The following is an 18115-nucleotide window of genomic DNA, read 5'->3' on the forward strand; positions in this document are numbered from 1 at the left end:
ATTGAAACCTAAATAGTGAAAGGCCTGGATAGAGTGGATGAGGAGAAGACCAGAATAAAAGGACGTATCTTTAGCATAGTGATGAGGAGGAATGTCTTTAGCCAGAGGGTGGTGAAGGCGGGAGAATGCGGTTGAGGGGGGAAGACGGATCAGCCATGATTGAATGACGGAGTAGACTCGATGGGCCGAATGGCCTGATTTTGCTCCCATGTTTTATGGTTTAGCTTGGATAGGCAACTTGATCAGCATTAGTGGGGTTGGGCTGAAAGGCCTGTTTTATGCCAGTGATTGGGATAAGTAGGAGACTGAGTGACGGTCCCACCATTGACCGGGAGCTTCCGGGATTGAACAGGTATCCGCCGGCCGTGGGAGGCCAGATCACCACGCTGCTACAGGCTCGTTTTACTGCGTAATTTACACCTTCTCCCGAAGCGGCAGACGCGAATCCACGGCTTTGTCCAGCTCAAACTTTGATTGCAAGAATGAGGAAGGGTGAATTAGCATTCGGTAATCCAATACATTGAAAGGACGTGAATAAAATAAACCATTCGGAAAATGTTCCGGGGAAGCCATCTATTAATGCTTCTTTGTAAAACGTATAGACGTATTTCCTTTCAACGTTTACATTTGGCACCGGCTTTGCAGGTAATACAAGGGATAACAAGTGCTATATCATTTCGGCACAGTGGTAGATGTGCTGCATCAGCGCCAGAGACCTCGAGTGCTGTCTATATACGGAGTTTGTAAATTCTCCCTGGGGGGTTTCTCCCACACTGTAGAGACATGCAGGTTTGGCTTTGGTAAAATTGTAATTTGTCGCTAGTGTGTAGGATGGTGACAGTGTACGGGGTGATCGTTGGTCGGTGCGGACTCTGTGGGCCGAAGGGCCTGTTTCCGCGCTGTATCTCTAAAACTAAACAGCCACGTGAACAGGGTTTATTATTCAAGTTACAGCAGAGGTTGGAGCGGGTGATTCATGTCTCCCTGTACGTTATACAGACACCATACATCAGCAAACGCTTCAGCTACACAGGCCAGTCAGCGACAGTTAGACATACAGCGTGGAAACAGGCCCTTCGGCCCAACTTGACTACTACGACCAAAATGTCCCATCTACCCTAGTCCCACCTGCTCAAAGATCATTGAGCATTATTATCTTTGTACCTGCTTGCGTTTGCCCACATCCCTCTAAACCTCCCCTATCCATGTACCTGTCTAAATGTTTGTTAAATATTACGATAGTACCTGCTTCAACTACCTCCTCATGCAGCTCGTTCCATACACCCACCACACGCTGTGTGAAAAAGTTGCCCCTCAGGTTCCTAGTAAATCTTTCGCCGATCACCATGAACCTACTTTCTGTGGTTCTTGATTTCCTTACTCTGGGAAAGGGGGATGTAGGAACTGTAGATTATGGAATTTTACGTAAACCACAAAGTGCTGGACGAACTCAGCGGGTCATAGAGCCACACAGGAGGGAAACGGGCCCTTCACCCAGCGGGTCCGGCAGCCTCTGGAAGATACGGCGAGGCGACGTCCTCACGGTTCTCCAACAAGTGCAAGTTCAGGATTGAATCCACTCGAAGTGGGGAGGCTTCTGGATATTAAAGGAATCGTGGGAATGAAGGGATTGGACATGTAGAAGATGAACGACGGGCTAAATGGCCTCCTCTTCCTATCACTTATGACACAAGGACCCTCCACACACCAGTGTTGGGTTTGTCAGTGTATCACCTCACTCTCCGGGATTGTTCTCATCTCTGCAATGACTTTATTTTCCAGTAATATGTAACGTCCATGATTTGTCCGACAGTGTGGAACTTTGGCCATGGCTGTGATCAAGTCTGTTTCTCGTTCTTCAGGTTACTGAACGTCTCGCTGTGATTCTCGCAGCCTGAATCTCAGACACACCACCCCCGCCTGTATCTCCGCCTGTTAGTGTCACTGACACTTTAGATACTGTGGTTAGAAGGGACAGCGGGACAGGCAGCATCTCTGGTGAGAAGGAATAGGTGACGTTTCAATCTGAAGAATGGTCTCGACCATAAACTCTCTTGACTCTTGTATGGTAACGTGAATTTAATAATAATAATAATACATTTTATTTATGGGCGCCTTTCAAGAGTCTCAAGGACACCTTACAAAAAATTAGCAGGTAGAGGAAAAACATGTAAGGGGACTGAAATAAATAGTAGAGACATGACTAGTACACAAAGTAAAGACAGAATTCAATTCAAAACACAATATGAGGCAATTAATGCACAGATGAAAAGGGCGGGGGACGTGGGGCTAAGGATAGGCAGAGGTGAAGAGATGGGTCTTGAGGCGGGACTGGAAGATGGTGAGGGGCACGGAATTGCGGATGAGTTGGGGGAGGGAGTTCCAGAGCCCGGGAGCTGCCCAGGCTTTTCACTGTATTTGACTGTACCTTATTTGGTACATGTGACAATAAACTGGCCTTGACCAGAAACGTCACCCATTCCTTTTCTCCAGAGATGCTGCCTGTCCCGCTGAGTTACTCCAGCTTTTGCGACGTCCCCCCCCCCCCCCCCCAATCCAGCTGCTCACCTGCTGACCGACACGCCCCGTCCTCAAAGACACAAGGGACTGCATGCGCTGGAATCTAGAGCAAAACGCAATGCTAGAGGAACTCAGCGGGCCAGGCAGCATCTGTAGAGGGAATGGAGGGGCGACGTTTCAGGTTGGGACCCTCCTTCAGATTCTACCGGTCAATCGGCACGGAAACAGGCCCTTCGGCCCAACTCGTCCATGTTGACCATATGGCCTGACCAAGTAACAATTTAATTGTTCTATCTGGGACATATGATAATAACACATTCTTGACTCTTGAGCCAGCCGCACCCGTGTTTGGTCCATATCCCTCCAAGCCTTCACCTATCCATGTATCTGACCAGATATCTTTTAAATGCGTCATTACCTGCCTCAACTACTTCTCCAGGCAGCTCATTTCATTTAACTGTAAAAATGTTGCCCCTCAGGTTCCCATTACATTTTTTCCTCTCTGACCTTAAACCCATGTCGTCTAATTTTTGATTCCCCAACTCTAAGGAAGACTCAATGCATTCACCCTATCTATTCTCCTCGTGATCGTATTCACATCTATAAAATCACCCATGTGTTTAAGAATGAACTGCAGATGCTGGAAAATCGAAGGTAGACATAAATGCTGGAGAAACTCAGCGGGTGCAGCAGCATCTATGGAGCGAAGGAAATAGGCAACGTTTCAGGCCGAAACCCTTCTTCAGACCGGTTTCGGCCCGAAACGTTGCCTATTCCCTTCGCTCCATGATGCTGCTCCACCCGCTGAGTTTCTCCAGCATTTTTGTCTACCTATAAAATCTCTCCTCATCCTCCAGCGCTCCAAGCAATAAACTCAGCCTGCCCAACCTCTTCCTGTAGTCCATGCTCTCGAGTCGTGGCAACATCCTTGCTCGTTATTCTCTGGTACTTTATGAGAGGTGTTTGAAAGCCCCTGCGTCTGTCCCGTCGCCCTGGGTCCACAAACACAGAAGCAGCATATTTGTACCCATCGCCTTGCCTCTCCCCCTCCCTCATTGTTATCTCCAGCCCCTCTCCAACACACTATTTCTCGCTCTCTCCCTGCATCCCTCCTTTTCACCTTTCCCTTCACCTTTCCCTTCTTCCCCACCTCCCCCTCCCCCATTCCCTCCCTTCTCCCCATCCCTATCTTTCCCCGTCCCTCCCTTCCCTCTCCCTCTCTCTTTCACCATCTCCCTCTCCCCCGCCCGGCGCGCCTCATTGTTCGGCGCGGGCACCAGCACATTCCTGGCGGCCTCATCGCTCCCCCCAGGGCCGTGCCCCTGCGCGCATTCCACAGCCGGTCAAAGAGTGCACAGCGGAGGGGAAGGGGTAGAGTCCGGGTTCACCGCACCTCCTCCCGCCCCGCCAACCCTCCTCTCCCCTGCCCCCGAGCGGGCCGCGGCAGGGAGCGACCCCGGGCAGGCCGCCGACGCCTCTCTGTGCGGACCGAGCCCGGGCGACGGGGAGCGGGCCTCCGCCGCGCGTGCACGTCACGGGGTGCTGCGGCCCGGGCGCGCGCACGGCCGGGGCTTCGCTTGGCTTCCCGGGGGAGGGGGAGAGAGAGAGAGGGAGAGGGGAGAATGGTTGCCGCTTACACACTGCAAATGCAAAGAATAAAATGCAGCATGTGGGAGCGGGTGAGGGAGAGGCGGCCGCTGCACGGTTTATGAAATAGACAACACACTGCAGAACAAAGCGAGGCGCTGCGGGACGGGACGGTGCAGACACAGACTGCAAGATGCCGCGCTAGCGCTGCTCGCACGGAGTTCCGCTCGGATACCTTCCATGGCGGCTGCGGACCATGTCTAAATACGAGGACGAGCTGGCCGTGCAGGCGACCTTCCTGCAGGACTTGTCTCTGTACGAGCCGGCCAGCGACGGCCCATACCGCGGGCGGCGGGAACTGCTCTGTGGCCCCGGGCTGGAAGAGACAAAGCGGACATTCCTGCTGCAGATGATGCCCGGACCCCCGCACCACGTCCTGCCGCTGCAAGTGCCGGAGGCGGCGGCGGGCAGGATGAACGGCACCGGGGCCTGCGGAGAGCCCCACGACCGCGGCCTGGGAACTTACTGCAAACTCTCAGCAGCGCCCCGGGCTGGCAACGGGAACCGCGGCGGGACGGAGGCGGCGGCGCATCGGGGGGAGCTGGGCGGCGAGCCCGAGCCACCAGGCTGCTACCTGAAGGGCCCGGGGACGGCTTACGGCGCGGAGAACCGGCGCTTTAGCGGCGGGGTGCTGTACTGGGAGGCGGGCCCGGCCTGCGGGCGGCACGGAGCGGGCTACACGCTCTTCCCCGGCGCCAGCGCGGCGGCGGCCGCCAGAGGCAACAGTGTGTCGGCTCCTAGAAGCAACAACGTGTCGGCTCCCAGAGGCGGCAACAACGTATCGAGCGGCCGCGGCGGCGGTAACAATGTGTCCAGTCCCCGCTCCAGCCTGGCCTCCGCCTCCTCGTCTTCCTCCAACTCCACGCAGGAGCAGAGCAGCAAACAGCCCAGCCCCCGCTCCAGCCTTCACCCCAGCCCCCGCTCCAGCCTTCACCCCAGCCCCCGCTCCAGCCTGGTGCTGGCGGCCCACGACAAGTACCCGAGCCCGCGGACCAGCCTGGCCGGCTACGAGGGCGGCGGCCTCAGCTCCCGCTCCAGCTACGCCAGCACGGCGAGCGACACCAGCAAGCACTCGAGCCCGCGGGCCAGCCTGAACGAGGGCGGCGGCGGCAGCGGCAGCAGCCGGCCCAGCAGTAACCGCACCAGTGGCATCAGCATGGGCTACGACCAGCGGCATGTCAGCCCGCGATCCAGCTACTCGGACGGCCGCTTCCCGCAGGCCGACGCCGACGGCTCGGGCCCCAGTGCCCGTAGCAGCATCTCCAGCCACAGCTCCCGCGGCTCCATCAGCGCCGCTTACCCCGACCTGCAGCTGCCCTCGCCGCCGCCGCCCGGCCTCCCGGAGGCCTACACCGGCCCCGACATCCAGCCGCCCTGCGCCGGCGAGACGTGCTGCTACCAGCGACAGGCGGCCGGCCCGCTCCCCGAGGCCGCATCCGTCCATCCATACGGTTACAGCCCGGGTAAAGGTCCGGCCGCAGCGCACAAGATCAGGCTGCCTTACCAGGTGACGCCGTGCCGGGACAGCGGGCCGAGCCAGGCCGAGAAGCGTCTTGAAGCGCTCACCCGGGAGCTGGAGAAGGAGCTGGAACTGCACGTTAAAAAGGATTACTTCGGTAAGGTGCCGGTCTCCGGTCCCGGGACGTGTCTGTTGCTGTGTAACAGTGGGGTACAGTACAGGTGGGGACGGGCCTGGCCCGGGAGTGCAGCAGGGTGGTGTATTGTCATCTACGCGGTGAGGTACAGTTATCGTGCTGGCAGCAGCATTGCAGGCAGGTTGATTTGGGCGGCACAGTGCGGGAGGGGTGTGTGGGGTGTTCATGATGATTGTCGTGATGCCCGGCCGGTAGTCAGATCGGGTATGGACCGGGCACAGGCACACGTGATCTGGGTCCCACGTTCCAAAGACGTGCGGGTTTGTAGGTTAATTGGCTTCTGTGAAGTGTAAATTGTCCCTAGTGTGCAGGATAGTGCTCGTGTACAAGGTGATTGCAGGTCCGCACGGACTCGGTGGGCCGAAGGGCCTGTTTCCGTGCTGTGTCTCAAATCTAAGGTTTAGAGGCCTATTAATGCAATAACGGAAAATATGTATATAATAGTCAGTCACAGTAAATCAATAACCCATAATGCTAAACCAAAAAGTCTGCAATGCAACCGGAGAAACACAGTCTTCAGATGGACACCAGCGTGTGGGCATTGGAGAGGAGGAGGTGCCAGATGTCAGAGCTGCTGTAAAGTTGTACAGATCACTAAGACTTGATGTATCCAAGGCTAGATGTATCCAAGCCCCTTCGGGGGCGTGGGGGGGGATGTTGGGACCATGAGAGAGGTTTTCAAATTTGGGTCAGGATTCTTCTTCAGAGGAAGCAGATGACTGGAGGAATGTAAATGCACCCACTTTCCTCCGGTATGTCCCTTTTAAAATGCATCACCTTGCACTAGTCCAGATTAAACCTGGCTAATGGCACACCCGAGGACACTGAGGATGTTTCGCACGTATCTGCAGACTCTAAAATCGTCCACAGATGCAATGTAGAAAGCATACTGTCGGGATGCATCACATCTTGGTTTGGGAACAGCTTTGCCCACGACCACAAGAAGTTACAGACAGTTGTAGATGTAGCCCAGTCCATCATACAGACCAGACTCCCCACCATCGACGCCATTGTTTCAGGAAAGCAGCCAACATAATCAAAGACTTGACCCACCTCAGTCATTCCTTCTTCTCCCCACTCCCGTCTGGCACAAGGTACAGATGCTTGAAAGTACACACCACCAGACACAGGAACAGCCTCTTCCCCTCTGTAATCAGGCTTCTGAATGTTCCTTCCATAAGCTAGGGTACTTTCCGATTCATCTCTACCCCATTGAGGGCATTTGACTTTGTCTGTGGAACTGATCCACTACAATACCGCGAACTATATTCTGCACTCTGTACCTTCCCCTTTGCTCTACCTGTTGTACTTGAAGTTGACGTGATTGCAGTTATGTTCAGTATTATCTGATTTTTTTTTGGATAGCATGCAAAACCAAGCTTTTCACTTTACTTGTACATGTATATGTAACAATAATAAACACAAACCTAATGTCTGGTCTTCTGGAGCCTAACTCCTGGCTAGAAAATATACAGAACCCTCCGTGAAGGACCCAGCTAACTCCACTCTCTCTTCCCATTGTGGGGTTGGGGAGATTATTGGAGAGCAGCAGTGACGAGGGGTGCTGTGTGGAGATTTGGTACAGATTTATTATTGTTACATGCACGGCGATACAGTGGAAAAACTTGATGTGCTATTGCAATCAAATCATACTGTACACGAGTGCAATCAAACCAAACACAAGTACAACAGGTAGTGCAAAGAGGAAAATACCAGAGTGGAGAAAGATACAGTGTTACAGCATTGTAGCCTTACTGTTACAGAGAAAGTACGAATAGAGAGTGCGAGGACTGCAGTGAGGTAGGCTGGAAGATCGGAATTACGTAGCTTATGAGAGGACCATTCAGAGGACCAATAACAGAGAGGAAGAAGCTGTTCCTGAATCTGGTGGTGTGCACTTTCATGCTCTTATGTCTTTGCCCGACGGGAGTGGGAGGAAGAAGGAATGACCAGGGTATAAATGGTAGAAATGAAAAACTGCAGATGCTGGATAATACGCAAGAGGACACATAGTGTTGGAGTAACTCGGTGGTTCAGGCAGCATCTCTGGAGAACATGGATAGGTGATGACCCTTCATCAGACACAGGGTGTGAGTGGTCCTTCATTCTGTTGGCTGCTTTCCGGAGGATGGGTGGGAGCGGGGTCTCTGGGTTGTATTGGTTGCCGGGTTGTTGAGAGTCTGTGCCGTGCGGTGGTGTGGGGCCGACAGTTTGTATGAAGCTCAGAGAGAGAGAGAGAGAGAGTTTTGTAAACAAAGTGCTCTGTGGGAAGGAATGCATGTGCAGTCTGCAAGCTCTCCCAGCCCACTCCCTGGAGAGTGTTGCTGTCCGTGGGAAATCCCACACAAGCCCTCGATGTGAAAGCAAAATTTCAGTCTCTTTTGGATTCCCACAGCCCTGAGTCAGGATTTATTTTCACAGCACCTCAGTCCCAGGCTTCAGGTTGTGATATTTCCAGACAACACCCTCTCTCTTGGTGGCAGGGGGATGCAGGGACATCATTACCTGAAAGTGGTGTCGCAACAGACGGAGGAATGAAAAGAGCATTTGGCACAAAGTCTTTCATCCGTCAGGGAATTGAGTATTGAAGTTGTGATGTTATGTTGTAGATGTACAAGATGTAGGTGAGGCCATGTTTAAGGTATTGTAGAAGATAAGACAAAATGCTGGAGTAACTCAGCAGGTCAGGCAATATCTCTAGATAAAAAGGATGGATGACATTTCGGTTTAGGGCATTTCATCAGACGTATTGTGAGACATGTTTTTTAGAGTATCGTGTTCAGCTTTGCGCGCCCTCCTATAGAAGGAAGCCATTAAGCTGGAAGAGGTGCAGGGATGTTGCCAGGAGGGCCTGACCTGCCGGGTGAGGTTGGGCAGGCTGGGACTCTATTCCTTGGAGCGCAGGAGGCTGAGGGGTGATCTTATAGAAGTATATGAGATCATGAGGGGAATAGGTAGGGTGAATGCAGTGTCTTTTCCCCTTGGTAGTGGAATCAAGAACTAGAGGATATGGGTGTAATGTGAGAGGGGAAAGATTTAATATGAACCCGAGCGGTAACATTTTCACACAGGAATGGTGGGTGTACGGAATGAGCTGCCAGAGGAGGTAATTGAGGCAGTTACTATAACAACATTTAAAAAGCCATTTGGACAGGAAATGTTTAGAGGGATACGGGCCAAAGACAGGCAGGCATGTTGGTCAGCGTGGAGGAGTTGGCCCTGTGTTGGAGCCTTGGGGAATGGGCAGATTGGGCTATTCCACCCGTCTCGATTGTAATCAAGTATAGTCTCTTTCCACTAACTGGTTAGCACGCAACAAAAGTTTTCCACTGTACCTTAGCGCATGTGACAATAAACTGAACTCAACACCATCCTGGTGGTGTCACATGGGGGGCTGGGGGGGGGGGGGGGGAAGAGGGAGATCTCCCCACCACCCATCACCCCACCCTGAGAAGTGGGCTGGCTTTGGCCACAGCGTCTCCTGGACAGTGAGCAGTGATGTTTGAGAACGGATTGAATCAGCAAACTTGGGTGCAAGTGGGAGCTGCTTGCTGGAGTTTTTAGTCCCTAGAGATACAGCTCGGAAACAGGCTCTTTGGCCCACCAAAGTCTGTGGTGACCAGTGATCGCACTAACACTATTCCACACACTAGGGACAATTTACAATTTTATAGAAGCCAATTAACCTACAAACCTGTACGTCTTTGGAGTAGGGGAGGAAACTGAAGCACCTGGAGTATTGAAAACCCACATGATCATAGCGAGGATGTGCACCTTTTGTACAGACATCACCCATGGTCAGGATCAAAGCCGGGTCTCTGGTGTCTTACAGCAGTAACTTGATCACTGCGCCACGGAATTTAACTGTTCTGTTTCGGGGCATATGACAAATACTCTTGACCATGGCAGATCTATCTTTCCCTCTCAATGCCATTCTCCTGCCTTCTTCCCGTGACCTTTCACATCCATGAGATATTGATTTGGAAGTTAATGGCCTGATTTGTACATTTGCCGGAGACACTGAAACCGATGGTATAGTGGGCATTTCATACGTATCCCTGTACTTATCTAAAAAGCCCTTAAATGCCACCATCATATCTGCCTCCACCAGCAGCATATTCCAGGCACCCAACACCCTCTGGATGTTTTTAAAAAACAAGTGATGAGACTCTACAGTCACACGTGCTATGTGCCATGGGACAGTGACAATTTTAGTTTTGCATACAATCCAGTAAAATCCTGGTTTATAGTAATGATGCACGTGGATGGATGAGAGAGCAGGATATATAGAACTGGTGTGAACGGGTGATTGATAGTCAGCACGGACTCAGTGAGCCGCAGGGAATGTTTCTATGCTGTATCTATGAACTAAACTAAGCCGTTAGTGCTGTCTGTTCTCTGGTCCGCAGGTATCTGTGTGAAGTGCCGGAAGGGGGTGTACGGTGCCAGTCAGGCATGCCAGGCCATGGGCAATCTCTACCACACCAACTGCTTCATCTGTTGCTCCTGTGGTGAGTCATGACTTCGTAAGTCAAAGGAGCTGAAACAGGCCGTTTGCCCCATCAAGTCTACACTGACATTCAATCATGGCTGATCTATCTTTCCCTCTCAACTCCATTTTCCTGCCTTTGCCCCATAACCCTCGACACCCTTCCTAATCAAGAACTTGTCAATCTCTGCTTTAAAAATATCTATTGATCTGGACTCCACAGCCATCTGTGGCAATGAATTCCACAGATTTGACATCCTCTAGCTAAATAAATTCTTCCTAATCTCCTTTCTAAAGGTATGGACTTGGGCTATGACCTCTGGTCTTAGACTCTCCCACTAGTGGAATCATCCTCCCCACATTCACTATATCCAGGCCTTTCACTATTCTATAAGTTTCAGTTAGGTCTCAACTTTTTCATAGCAAAAGCAGTTGAGTATAGGAGCAGGGAGGTTCTACTGCAGTTGCACAGGGTCTTGGTGCGACCACACCTGGAGTATTGCATACAGTTTTGGTCTCCTAATCTGAGGAAGGACATTCTTGCCATAGAGAGAGTACAGAGGAGGTTCACCAGACTGATTCCTGGGATGTCAGGACTTTCATATGAAGAAAGACTGGATAGACTCAGCTTGTACTCGCTAGAATTTAGAAGATTGAGGGGGATCTTATAGAAACGTACAAAATTCTTAAGGGGTTGGACAGGCTAGATGCAGGAAAATTGTTGCCGATGTTGGGGAAGTCCAGAACAAGGGGTCACAGTTTAAGGATAAGGGGGAAATCTTTTAGGACCGAGAAGAGGAAAACATTTTTCACACACAGAGTGGTGAATCTCTGGAATTCTCGGCCACAGAAGGTAGTTGAGGCCAGTTCCTTGGCTATATTTAAGAGGGAGTTGGATGTGGCCCTTGTGGCTAAAGTGATCAGGGGGTATGGAGAGAAGGCAGGTACAGGATACTGAGTTGGATGATCAGCCATGATCATATTGAATGGCGGTGCAGGCTCGAAGGGCCAAATGGCCTACTCCTGCACCTATTTTCTATGTTTCTAACTCGTCTAAACACTAAATGTCTGGTAGATTGGAAGATCGGTACCACACCCTAGCGTGAGATCTCCAACAACCAGCAGATGATAAAATCGTGAGCATAATACAAAGCTCTGGAGTAACACAGTGGGTCAGGCAGCATCTGTGGAGGTGAATGGACAAACAATGTTTTGGGTTGCCTGGGCATTCAGTCTGGTGAACATTTGCGCAGCGGTAGAGTTGCTGCCTCACAACACCAGAAACCCGGGTTCAATCCTGACTACGGATACTGTCTGTACGGAGTTTGAACGTTCTCCCTATGATTGCGTGAGTTCCCTCCCACACTACAATTATGGACAGGTTTTTAAGTTGATTGGCTTCTGTAATAAAAATCGTAAATTGTTCTGTGTGTGGGGGATAGCATGGATATGGTGGGCAGAAGGGCCTGTTTCACGCATTGTACCTCTACGATTTAAAGAATGGTCCCGACCCAAAACAACGTGTGTCCATTCCCTCCATGGGTGCTGCCCGACCCACTGTGTTCCCACCGCTCTCTGTTGGGCTTGTGAGAGGATCGTTGTGTTAGTGTGTTCAGGAGTAGACCAGCAGTCTGCCCATCGAGCACGTACACTGCCGGGCTGTGGGATCACGCACCCTGTAATCTCCACCTGGTCTCCACCTTATCTGATCCCCTGACCCTCGACCCCACCATCCGACTCCCAGCCTTTGGCCTGTCTCTGCCAGCCTCGCAAACACTTCATCACCCTGCCGCGGAGAATTCCAAACATCCCTGGGGTCAGGGTGAACAGTTTCTGTGTCTCCACCCCTCCCGTCTGTGAACCCTGCTCTATGAAACCAGCTCACCACGTCTGGCATCACCAGCCGCCCAGGTTCTGAGCACAGCCTGTTAGAGGCCAACCAACAACTCCAACCAAAAGCCCTTCTCTTCCCCTTCCCGGGTGAAACGGATAATTCATTAATTCTCCATAGAACATAGAACAGCACAGGAACAGTCCCTTCGACCCACAGTGTCCACGCATGATGACAACTTGTACTAATCTATTCAGCTTGCACATGATCCAGAATCAGGACCGATAATTTAATGCACATAATATAATTTAGCATCCGTGTGGTTTGTTAATTAGAATCATACAGTCATACAGCTTGCAGACTGGTCCTTCAGCCCAACTAGACAATGCTGACCGTTTGACCCATTCCCCTCTAAACCTATCCGATCCATGTACCTGTCTAAATATTTATTAAATGTTGTGACAGTACCTTCCTCAACTACCTCACCCGGCAGCTCATTCCATACACCTGCCACCATTTGTGTTAGAATGTTGCTCCTCTGGTTTCTATTAAATCCTTCCCCCATCACCTTAAACCTTTGTCCTCTGTTTCTTGATTCCCCTAATCTGGGCAAGAGTCTGTGCATTTACCCTATCTATTCCTCTCATCATTTTATTCCTCTGCAAGATCACATCTCATCCTCCTGTGCTCCAAGGAATAAAGTCCTAGCCTGCTCAACCTCTCCCTACAGCTCAGGCTTTGAGTCCTAGCAACATCCTCGTCTCTGCACTTGAAAATGTCTTCTCTATAACATGGTGCCCAAAACAAGTATCTGGTTGGTGTCAGTGGTGTGACCTCTCCTTCACAGCCCCCTGGGTCTGCGTGAGGGGTAGATGGTCTGTGTGTCTGTCTCTGACTGCGTGCCTGCGGTGTGTGTGGCCTGGTCACACCATTGATGGTGTCAGTGTGTGTGTGTGTGGCCTCTAACCATATGTTTCTGTGCAGGGCGTCGGTTGCGGGGCAAGGCTTTCTACAACGTCAATGGCAAGGTGTACTGTGAGGAAGACTTCTTGGTGAGTCCCCCGCCCATCCCACTCCCCCTCTCTCGCCACCGCGACGCTGACTGCTGCCGTCAGTGACGTTGTCGTACAATGTTGGAAGGGGGGTGATGATGATGGGGGAGTACCCCATCCCTGCTCCCCTCTCCTGGAGGAAACCCACGGGTTCACGGGGAGAACATGCCAACACCACACAGCACCCGAGGTCCGCGTCGATCCTGGGTCTCTGGCGCTGTGAGTGTGAGGTAGCGGTTCCACCTGCCACACTCTGCTGCTCGGGGCTGACGGTGGAGTGAGGTTTGATTGAATGAGTCATAGTTTATTTTACTTTAACGAGGGATCGTTTGTTTTTCAGTACTCGGGCTTCCAGCAGACGGCCGACAAGTGCTTTGTGTGTGGACACCTAATCATGGAGATGGTAAAGAACTGGGGCGCCAACTGCTTGCGACGGGAATCCAGAGCCCAGCATGGATGGCTCGCGGGGAGGGGGAGTTGGCAAACGGTGGCTGGGAAATGGGAGGGGGGGTGGGGAGGGGGGGGGGGGTAGTTGGGATGCAGAGCTGATGGTGGGTGAGGGGAGTTGTGTGCTGCTCCCCGCAGTGCCTCTGACCCTGTGCTGTCTCCAGATCCTGCAGGCTCTGGGCAAGTCCTACCATCCAGGCTGTTTCCGCTGTGTGCTGTGTAACGAGTGCCTGGACGGAGTGCCCTTCACCGTCGACCTGGAGAACAACATCTACTGCGTCAAGGATTACCACACGTGAGGCCCCCCCAACCTGCTGCCCCCTTCCCCCATCCCCGCGGCCCCCTCCCCACCCCCAGCGCCCCATCCCCACCCCCGGCCCCCTCCCCACCCCCGGCCCCCTCCCCACCCCAGCACAATGCTCCCTACCTTGACCTCCCTTGTGTAGGCTAATTGCCCCTCTGTAAATTGTCCCTAGTGTGCAGGGAGTGGATGAGGGCCTGTTTTCATGTTGTATCACTAAACTAAAAGAGATACAGTGTGGAAATAGGCTCTTCAGCCCACCGAGTCTGCATCTACCAGTGATCACCCCACACACTAACACTATCCTACACAGACTGAAGCTGCCTCTGTCTCTGTCTTGTTCTGGGTCTGACGGACGGGTCTCTCTGTTTCAGGGTCTTTGCCCCAAAGTGTGCGTCGTGTGGGGCGCCCCATCCTCCCAGCACAGGTACGTCTGGGATGGGGTAGGGTTAGTTGGGGGGGAGGGGGGGGTTGGGGGGGGGGGGCTGGGGTAGGGTTGGGGGGGGGGGGGAGGGGACGGGGTGGAGCAGGGTTGGGGGGGGGGGGGGGTGGGGGGTGGGGGGGTGGCTTGGGGTAGGGTTGGGGGGGGCACTGACCGTGACATCCCTCGCTCATGTCTCCATTCCAGGGCTCGGAGGAGACGATCCGGGTGGTGTCGATGGACAAGGATTACCATGTGGAGTGTTACCGCTGTGAGGTCAGTCCACATTCCCTTCCCCCCGGGGGAGGGTGCTGGTGATGTGGGGGTGGGGGAGCGGTATCTGGGCTCGTGGGGTGGGGCGAGGCTGGGGTAACCAATTTGCCCCCGGGGAGGGGCTTGGCTGGCCTGTCACGAGGGGAGGGGCTGCCAAGCTTAGTTCAGTTTAATTACCTCCCCCTCATTAATAACCCTCTGTTTGCCCAGGACTGTGGGCTGCAGCTGAACGATGAAGAGGCCCGTCGCTGTTACCCCCTGGAGGGGCATCTGCTGTGCCATAGTTGCCACATCCGTCGGATCAACGTGCCTCACCCGACCCAGCCACAGCCCCCCCCTGGCTACCAGCTTCATGTCACCGAGCTGTGACCGGAGACCCTCGCGTCGGCCCCGAGGTGGGGGGGGGGGGATTGTGGGCGGCTGCAGTGAGTCCCCCCCCCCCCCCCCCTCCCCTGTGTGCTGTGGCGCCCACTGTCTACAAACCTGCTGCCCTTTCCACCAGGGGGGAGGGAATGGGGGGGGGGGGGGGGGGGGGGCCTGGACATTACCAGCCAGCGAGAGACCAGGTGCCAACGTCTGACCTCCAGCCAGTGAGGCGCCCACACATGTTCAAGGACCGACGCTGACCGTCTCGCCAGCCTGCGCTTTCTGACCAAGGACCTGCTTCATCAGTTGCGTGACCAAAACCAAAAGCTGCCCCCTGTCGAGAGGAAGGCCGCCCTGTCAGACCCTGGATCATGTGACGTCACACACTCTGGACACGAGACCACCTCCAGCCTCGGGACCTCTGCACTTATTAACATGCCTTCCCATTAACCCTCGCTCTGCCTCCGTCACCACTCACAGGCGTGTAGACTATGCAAGATATCAGCGGCGGCCTAGCACCACCCCTCACGGGCAGTGGGGCCAACTTTGTAATGTTTTGTAATAGTTTTTTTTAATGTATGTCTTATTTTCTAATTGGATGATTCGGTACGTTTTTCTGTACTGGTTATTGGACAGACTCCCTCCATCTTGCCCCCTGCATACTGACCCCTGACCCCAGCACACCGTCTCCCCTCTGCACTGCCCGCCCGCCCCCTCTACTCTTCCCCAACAGCCTGGTCCTGGACGACCTTCTGTGTTGGGAGGAGAGTCCACCTCCTGCCCCTGCAGCCCAGCTGGCCAGCGATGTTCCAAGTGACTCCCCTCCCCCCTACCTGCTCCTTCAGCTTTCTAGACCCTTTCCCACTGCTCCCCCCCCCCCCCCCCCTTTTCTCTCCTTCCCCAGGTCACACAAGCTCCTTGTGCTGGCTCTAGATGGTGGTGTCCTTCCACTCTCCTTGTTGCTCCTCCCTCCCCACGGTAGAGTGCCCCCTTCGTGGGGATGGGGGGGGGGGTGTTGCACTCTACCACTGCCCCTTGGACACCCATCCACCCCACCTGTGCACAGCAGAGCAAGTGGGAGTCAACACCCATGGGTGGGGGGGGGGGGGGCGTGCGTGAGAGAGGAACCCCCATGGGGGGTGGGGGGTCCCTGCTCCCGATCTCACCCGTCCTGGGGGGCAGTGCTGACGGTGAAACTAAAGAGGGAGACGTAGAGTTATTTATCGAAAAAGTAAAGCCACATAATATCCTAAATTATTAAACTTGTAAATGTCAAAGGTCACTTAACCTTAGATATAATCTGCCTTTTTTCAAAATAAAAAGTTTTTTTGTAAGTTAACTTTGCTTTTCTTCACTGTCTTTGGGCACATGTGAGGTCTATAGTGTGAAACAGGCCATTCGGCCCGACCCGTCCATGCCGACCATGGATATTTGACGTTTTGGGTCAGGACCTTCAGACTGGGTTTTTTCCCCCATTTGCCCATGTTTGGCCAATATTCCATCCCTCTGATCCTTCATGGACCCGAGGGACAGGGAAATGAAAGTGCAGAATGCATGGCAGCCACTTCCCCTCGAGTCTGTTTTGTCATAGTTAGATCACAACTGATTTGTGAATTGGTGTATTATCGCCATGTACTGATATACAGTGAAACACTTTGGGTGCTATCCCACCAAATCATACCACACGCGAGTACAAACATGGTAAACACAAGTACGATGGGAAGTGCAAAGATAAAAATACCACTGTATTCACGGAGAAAATGCAGACTTTGGAAAAAAAATCCAAGAGGTGAGGTAGGTTGGAAGATCAGACTACACCCCAGCTTTTGTGAGGCGTGTTCAGACAAGTGATACCAGCTGGGAGGAAGGTGTTCCTTTAAGCCACTGCAGATTTCATATGGAATCCCTCTCTGCTGTGTTGAAACCAGGAGTTGGACGGTTCATGCCATAGCAGCAGAAATAGTCGATTTGAATCATCAAGTCTACTCTACCATTCAATCATGGCTGCTCTGTCTTTTCCTATCGATCCCTTTCTCCTGCCTTTACCCCCATGACCCCTGACACCCGTACTAATCAAGAATCTGTCAATCTCCACCTTAAAAATATCCATTGACTTGGCCTCCACAGCCGTCTGTGGCAATGAATTCCAAAGATTCACCACCCTGTGACTGAAGAAATCCCTCCTTATCCCCTTTCTAAAAGCATGTCCACTTATTCTGAGGCTATGGCCGTTGGTCTTAGACTCTCTGACCCTTGCCTCATCACCACCCTGCAAGGTCCTGGTGTAAATGAGGCAAGGGTCAGGTGGTGCACTTTGGGATGTCATGTATCGAGAAATTATACAGTGAATAACGGCATTGATGTACAAAGGGATCTTGTCCAAAGTCCACAGCTCCTTGAAAATGGTAACACAACAAGAATAGAGTGGTAAAGAGGCATATAGTATTCTCTGGAGCAAACAATCCCAGTCTGTCCAACCTTTCCTTACGGCTAAACGGGACCACATTCTGGAAAACCTCATCTACACCCTTCCCAAAGCCTCCACATCCAGTAATGGGGGTGACCAGAACTACACACTATATCCCAAATGTGACCCAACGGACGTTTCACATACACATGTATGTGCGGTACAGGTTCAATGCAAAATGTTCACACGGCTGAATCACACACGCACACGCACACGCACACTCTCAGACAACACATCAAACATAAATCACACTTTTACTCAAGATCGCTAAAAAAGCTATTAGTTTAAAGCACAATTGGAAGAAACAAGTCCATGGTAGAGCACGAGGTGGTCCGTAGTGTTCTGTTGCGGAGGTGGGATTAGGGTTGTGTGGGTCGGTTCAAGAACCTGATGTTTGCAGGAAAGTCACTGTTCCTGAACCTGGTAGTGTGGGGCTTCAGGCTCCTCCTGTACCTCCTGCCTGATGGTAGCTATAGACAATAGGTGCAGGTGTAGGCCATTCGGCCCTTCGAGCCAACACCACCATTCAACGTGTTCATGGCTGATCATCCCCAATCAGTACCCCACCCCGTTCCTGCCTTCTCCCCATATCCCCTGACTCCGCTATTTTTAAGACCCCTATCTAGCTCTTGAAAGCATCCAGAGA

The 18115-nt window shown here is 52.7% G+C and overlaps 1 protein-coding gene across 1 annotated transcript; it reads left to right on the forward strand.

Annotated features, from left to right (window-relative positions):
* Window positions 1-3993: 3993 nt before the first annotated feature.
* LOC129705287 (Wilms tumor protein 1-interacting protein-like) lies at window positions 3994-16064 on the forward strand. The gene is given in 9 exon segments (XM_055648796.1): window positions 3994-5783; window positions 10232-10333; window positions 13127-13194; window positions 13535-13597; window positions 13806-13936; window positions 14317-14344; window positions 14346-14369; window positions 14571-14639; window positions 14847-16064. Coding segments are annotated over 9 exon segments (2064 nt in total). The 5' UTR covers window positions 3994-4363; the 3' UTR covers window positions 15006-16064.
* Window positions 16065-18115: the final 2051 nt, after the last annotated feature.

Source organism: Leucoraja erinacea, chromosome 17, assembly GCF_028641065.1.
Source record: "Leucoraja erinacea ecotype New England chromosome 17, Leri_hhj_1, whole genome shotgun sequence".
Taxonomy (NCBI): domain Eukaryota; kingdom Metazoa; phylum Chordata; class Chondrichthyes; order Rajiformes; family Rajidae; genus Leucoraja; species Leucoraja erinaceus.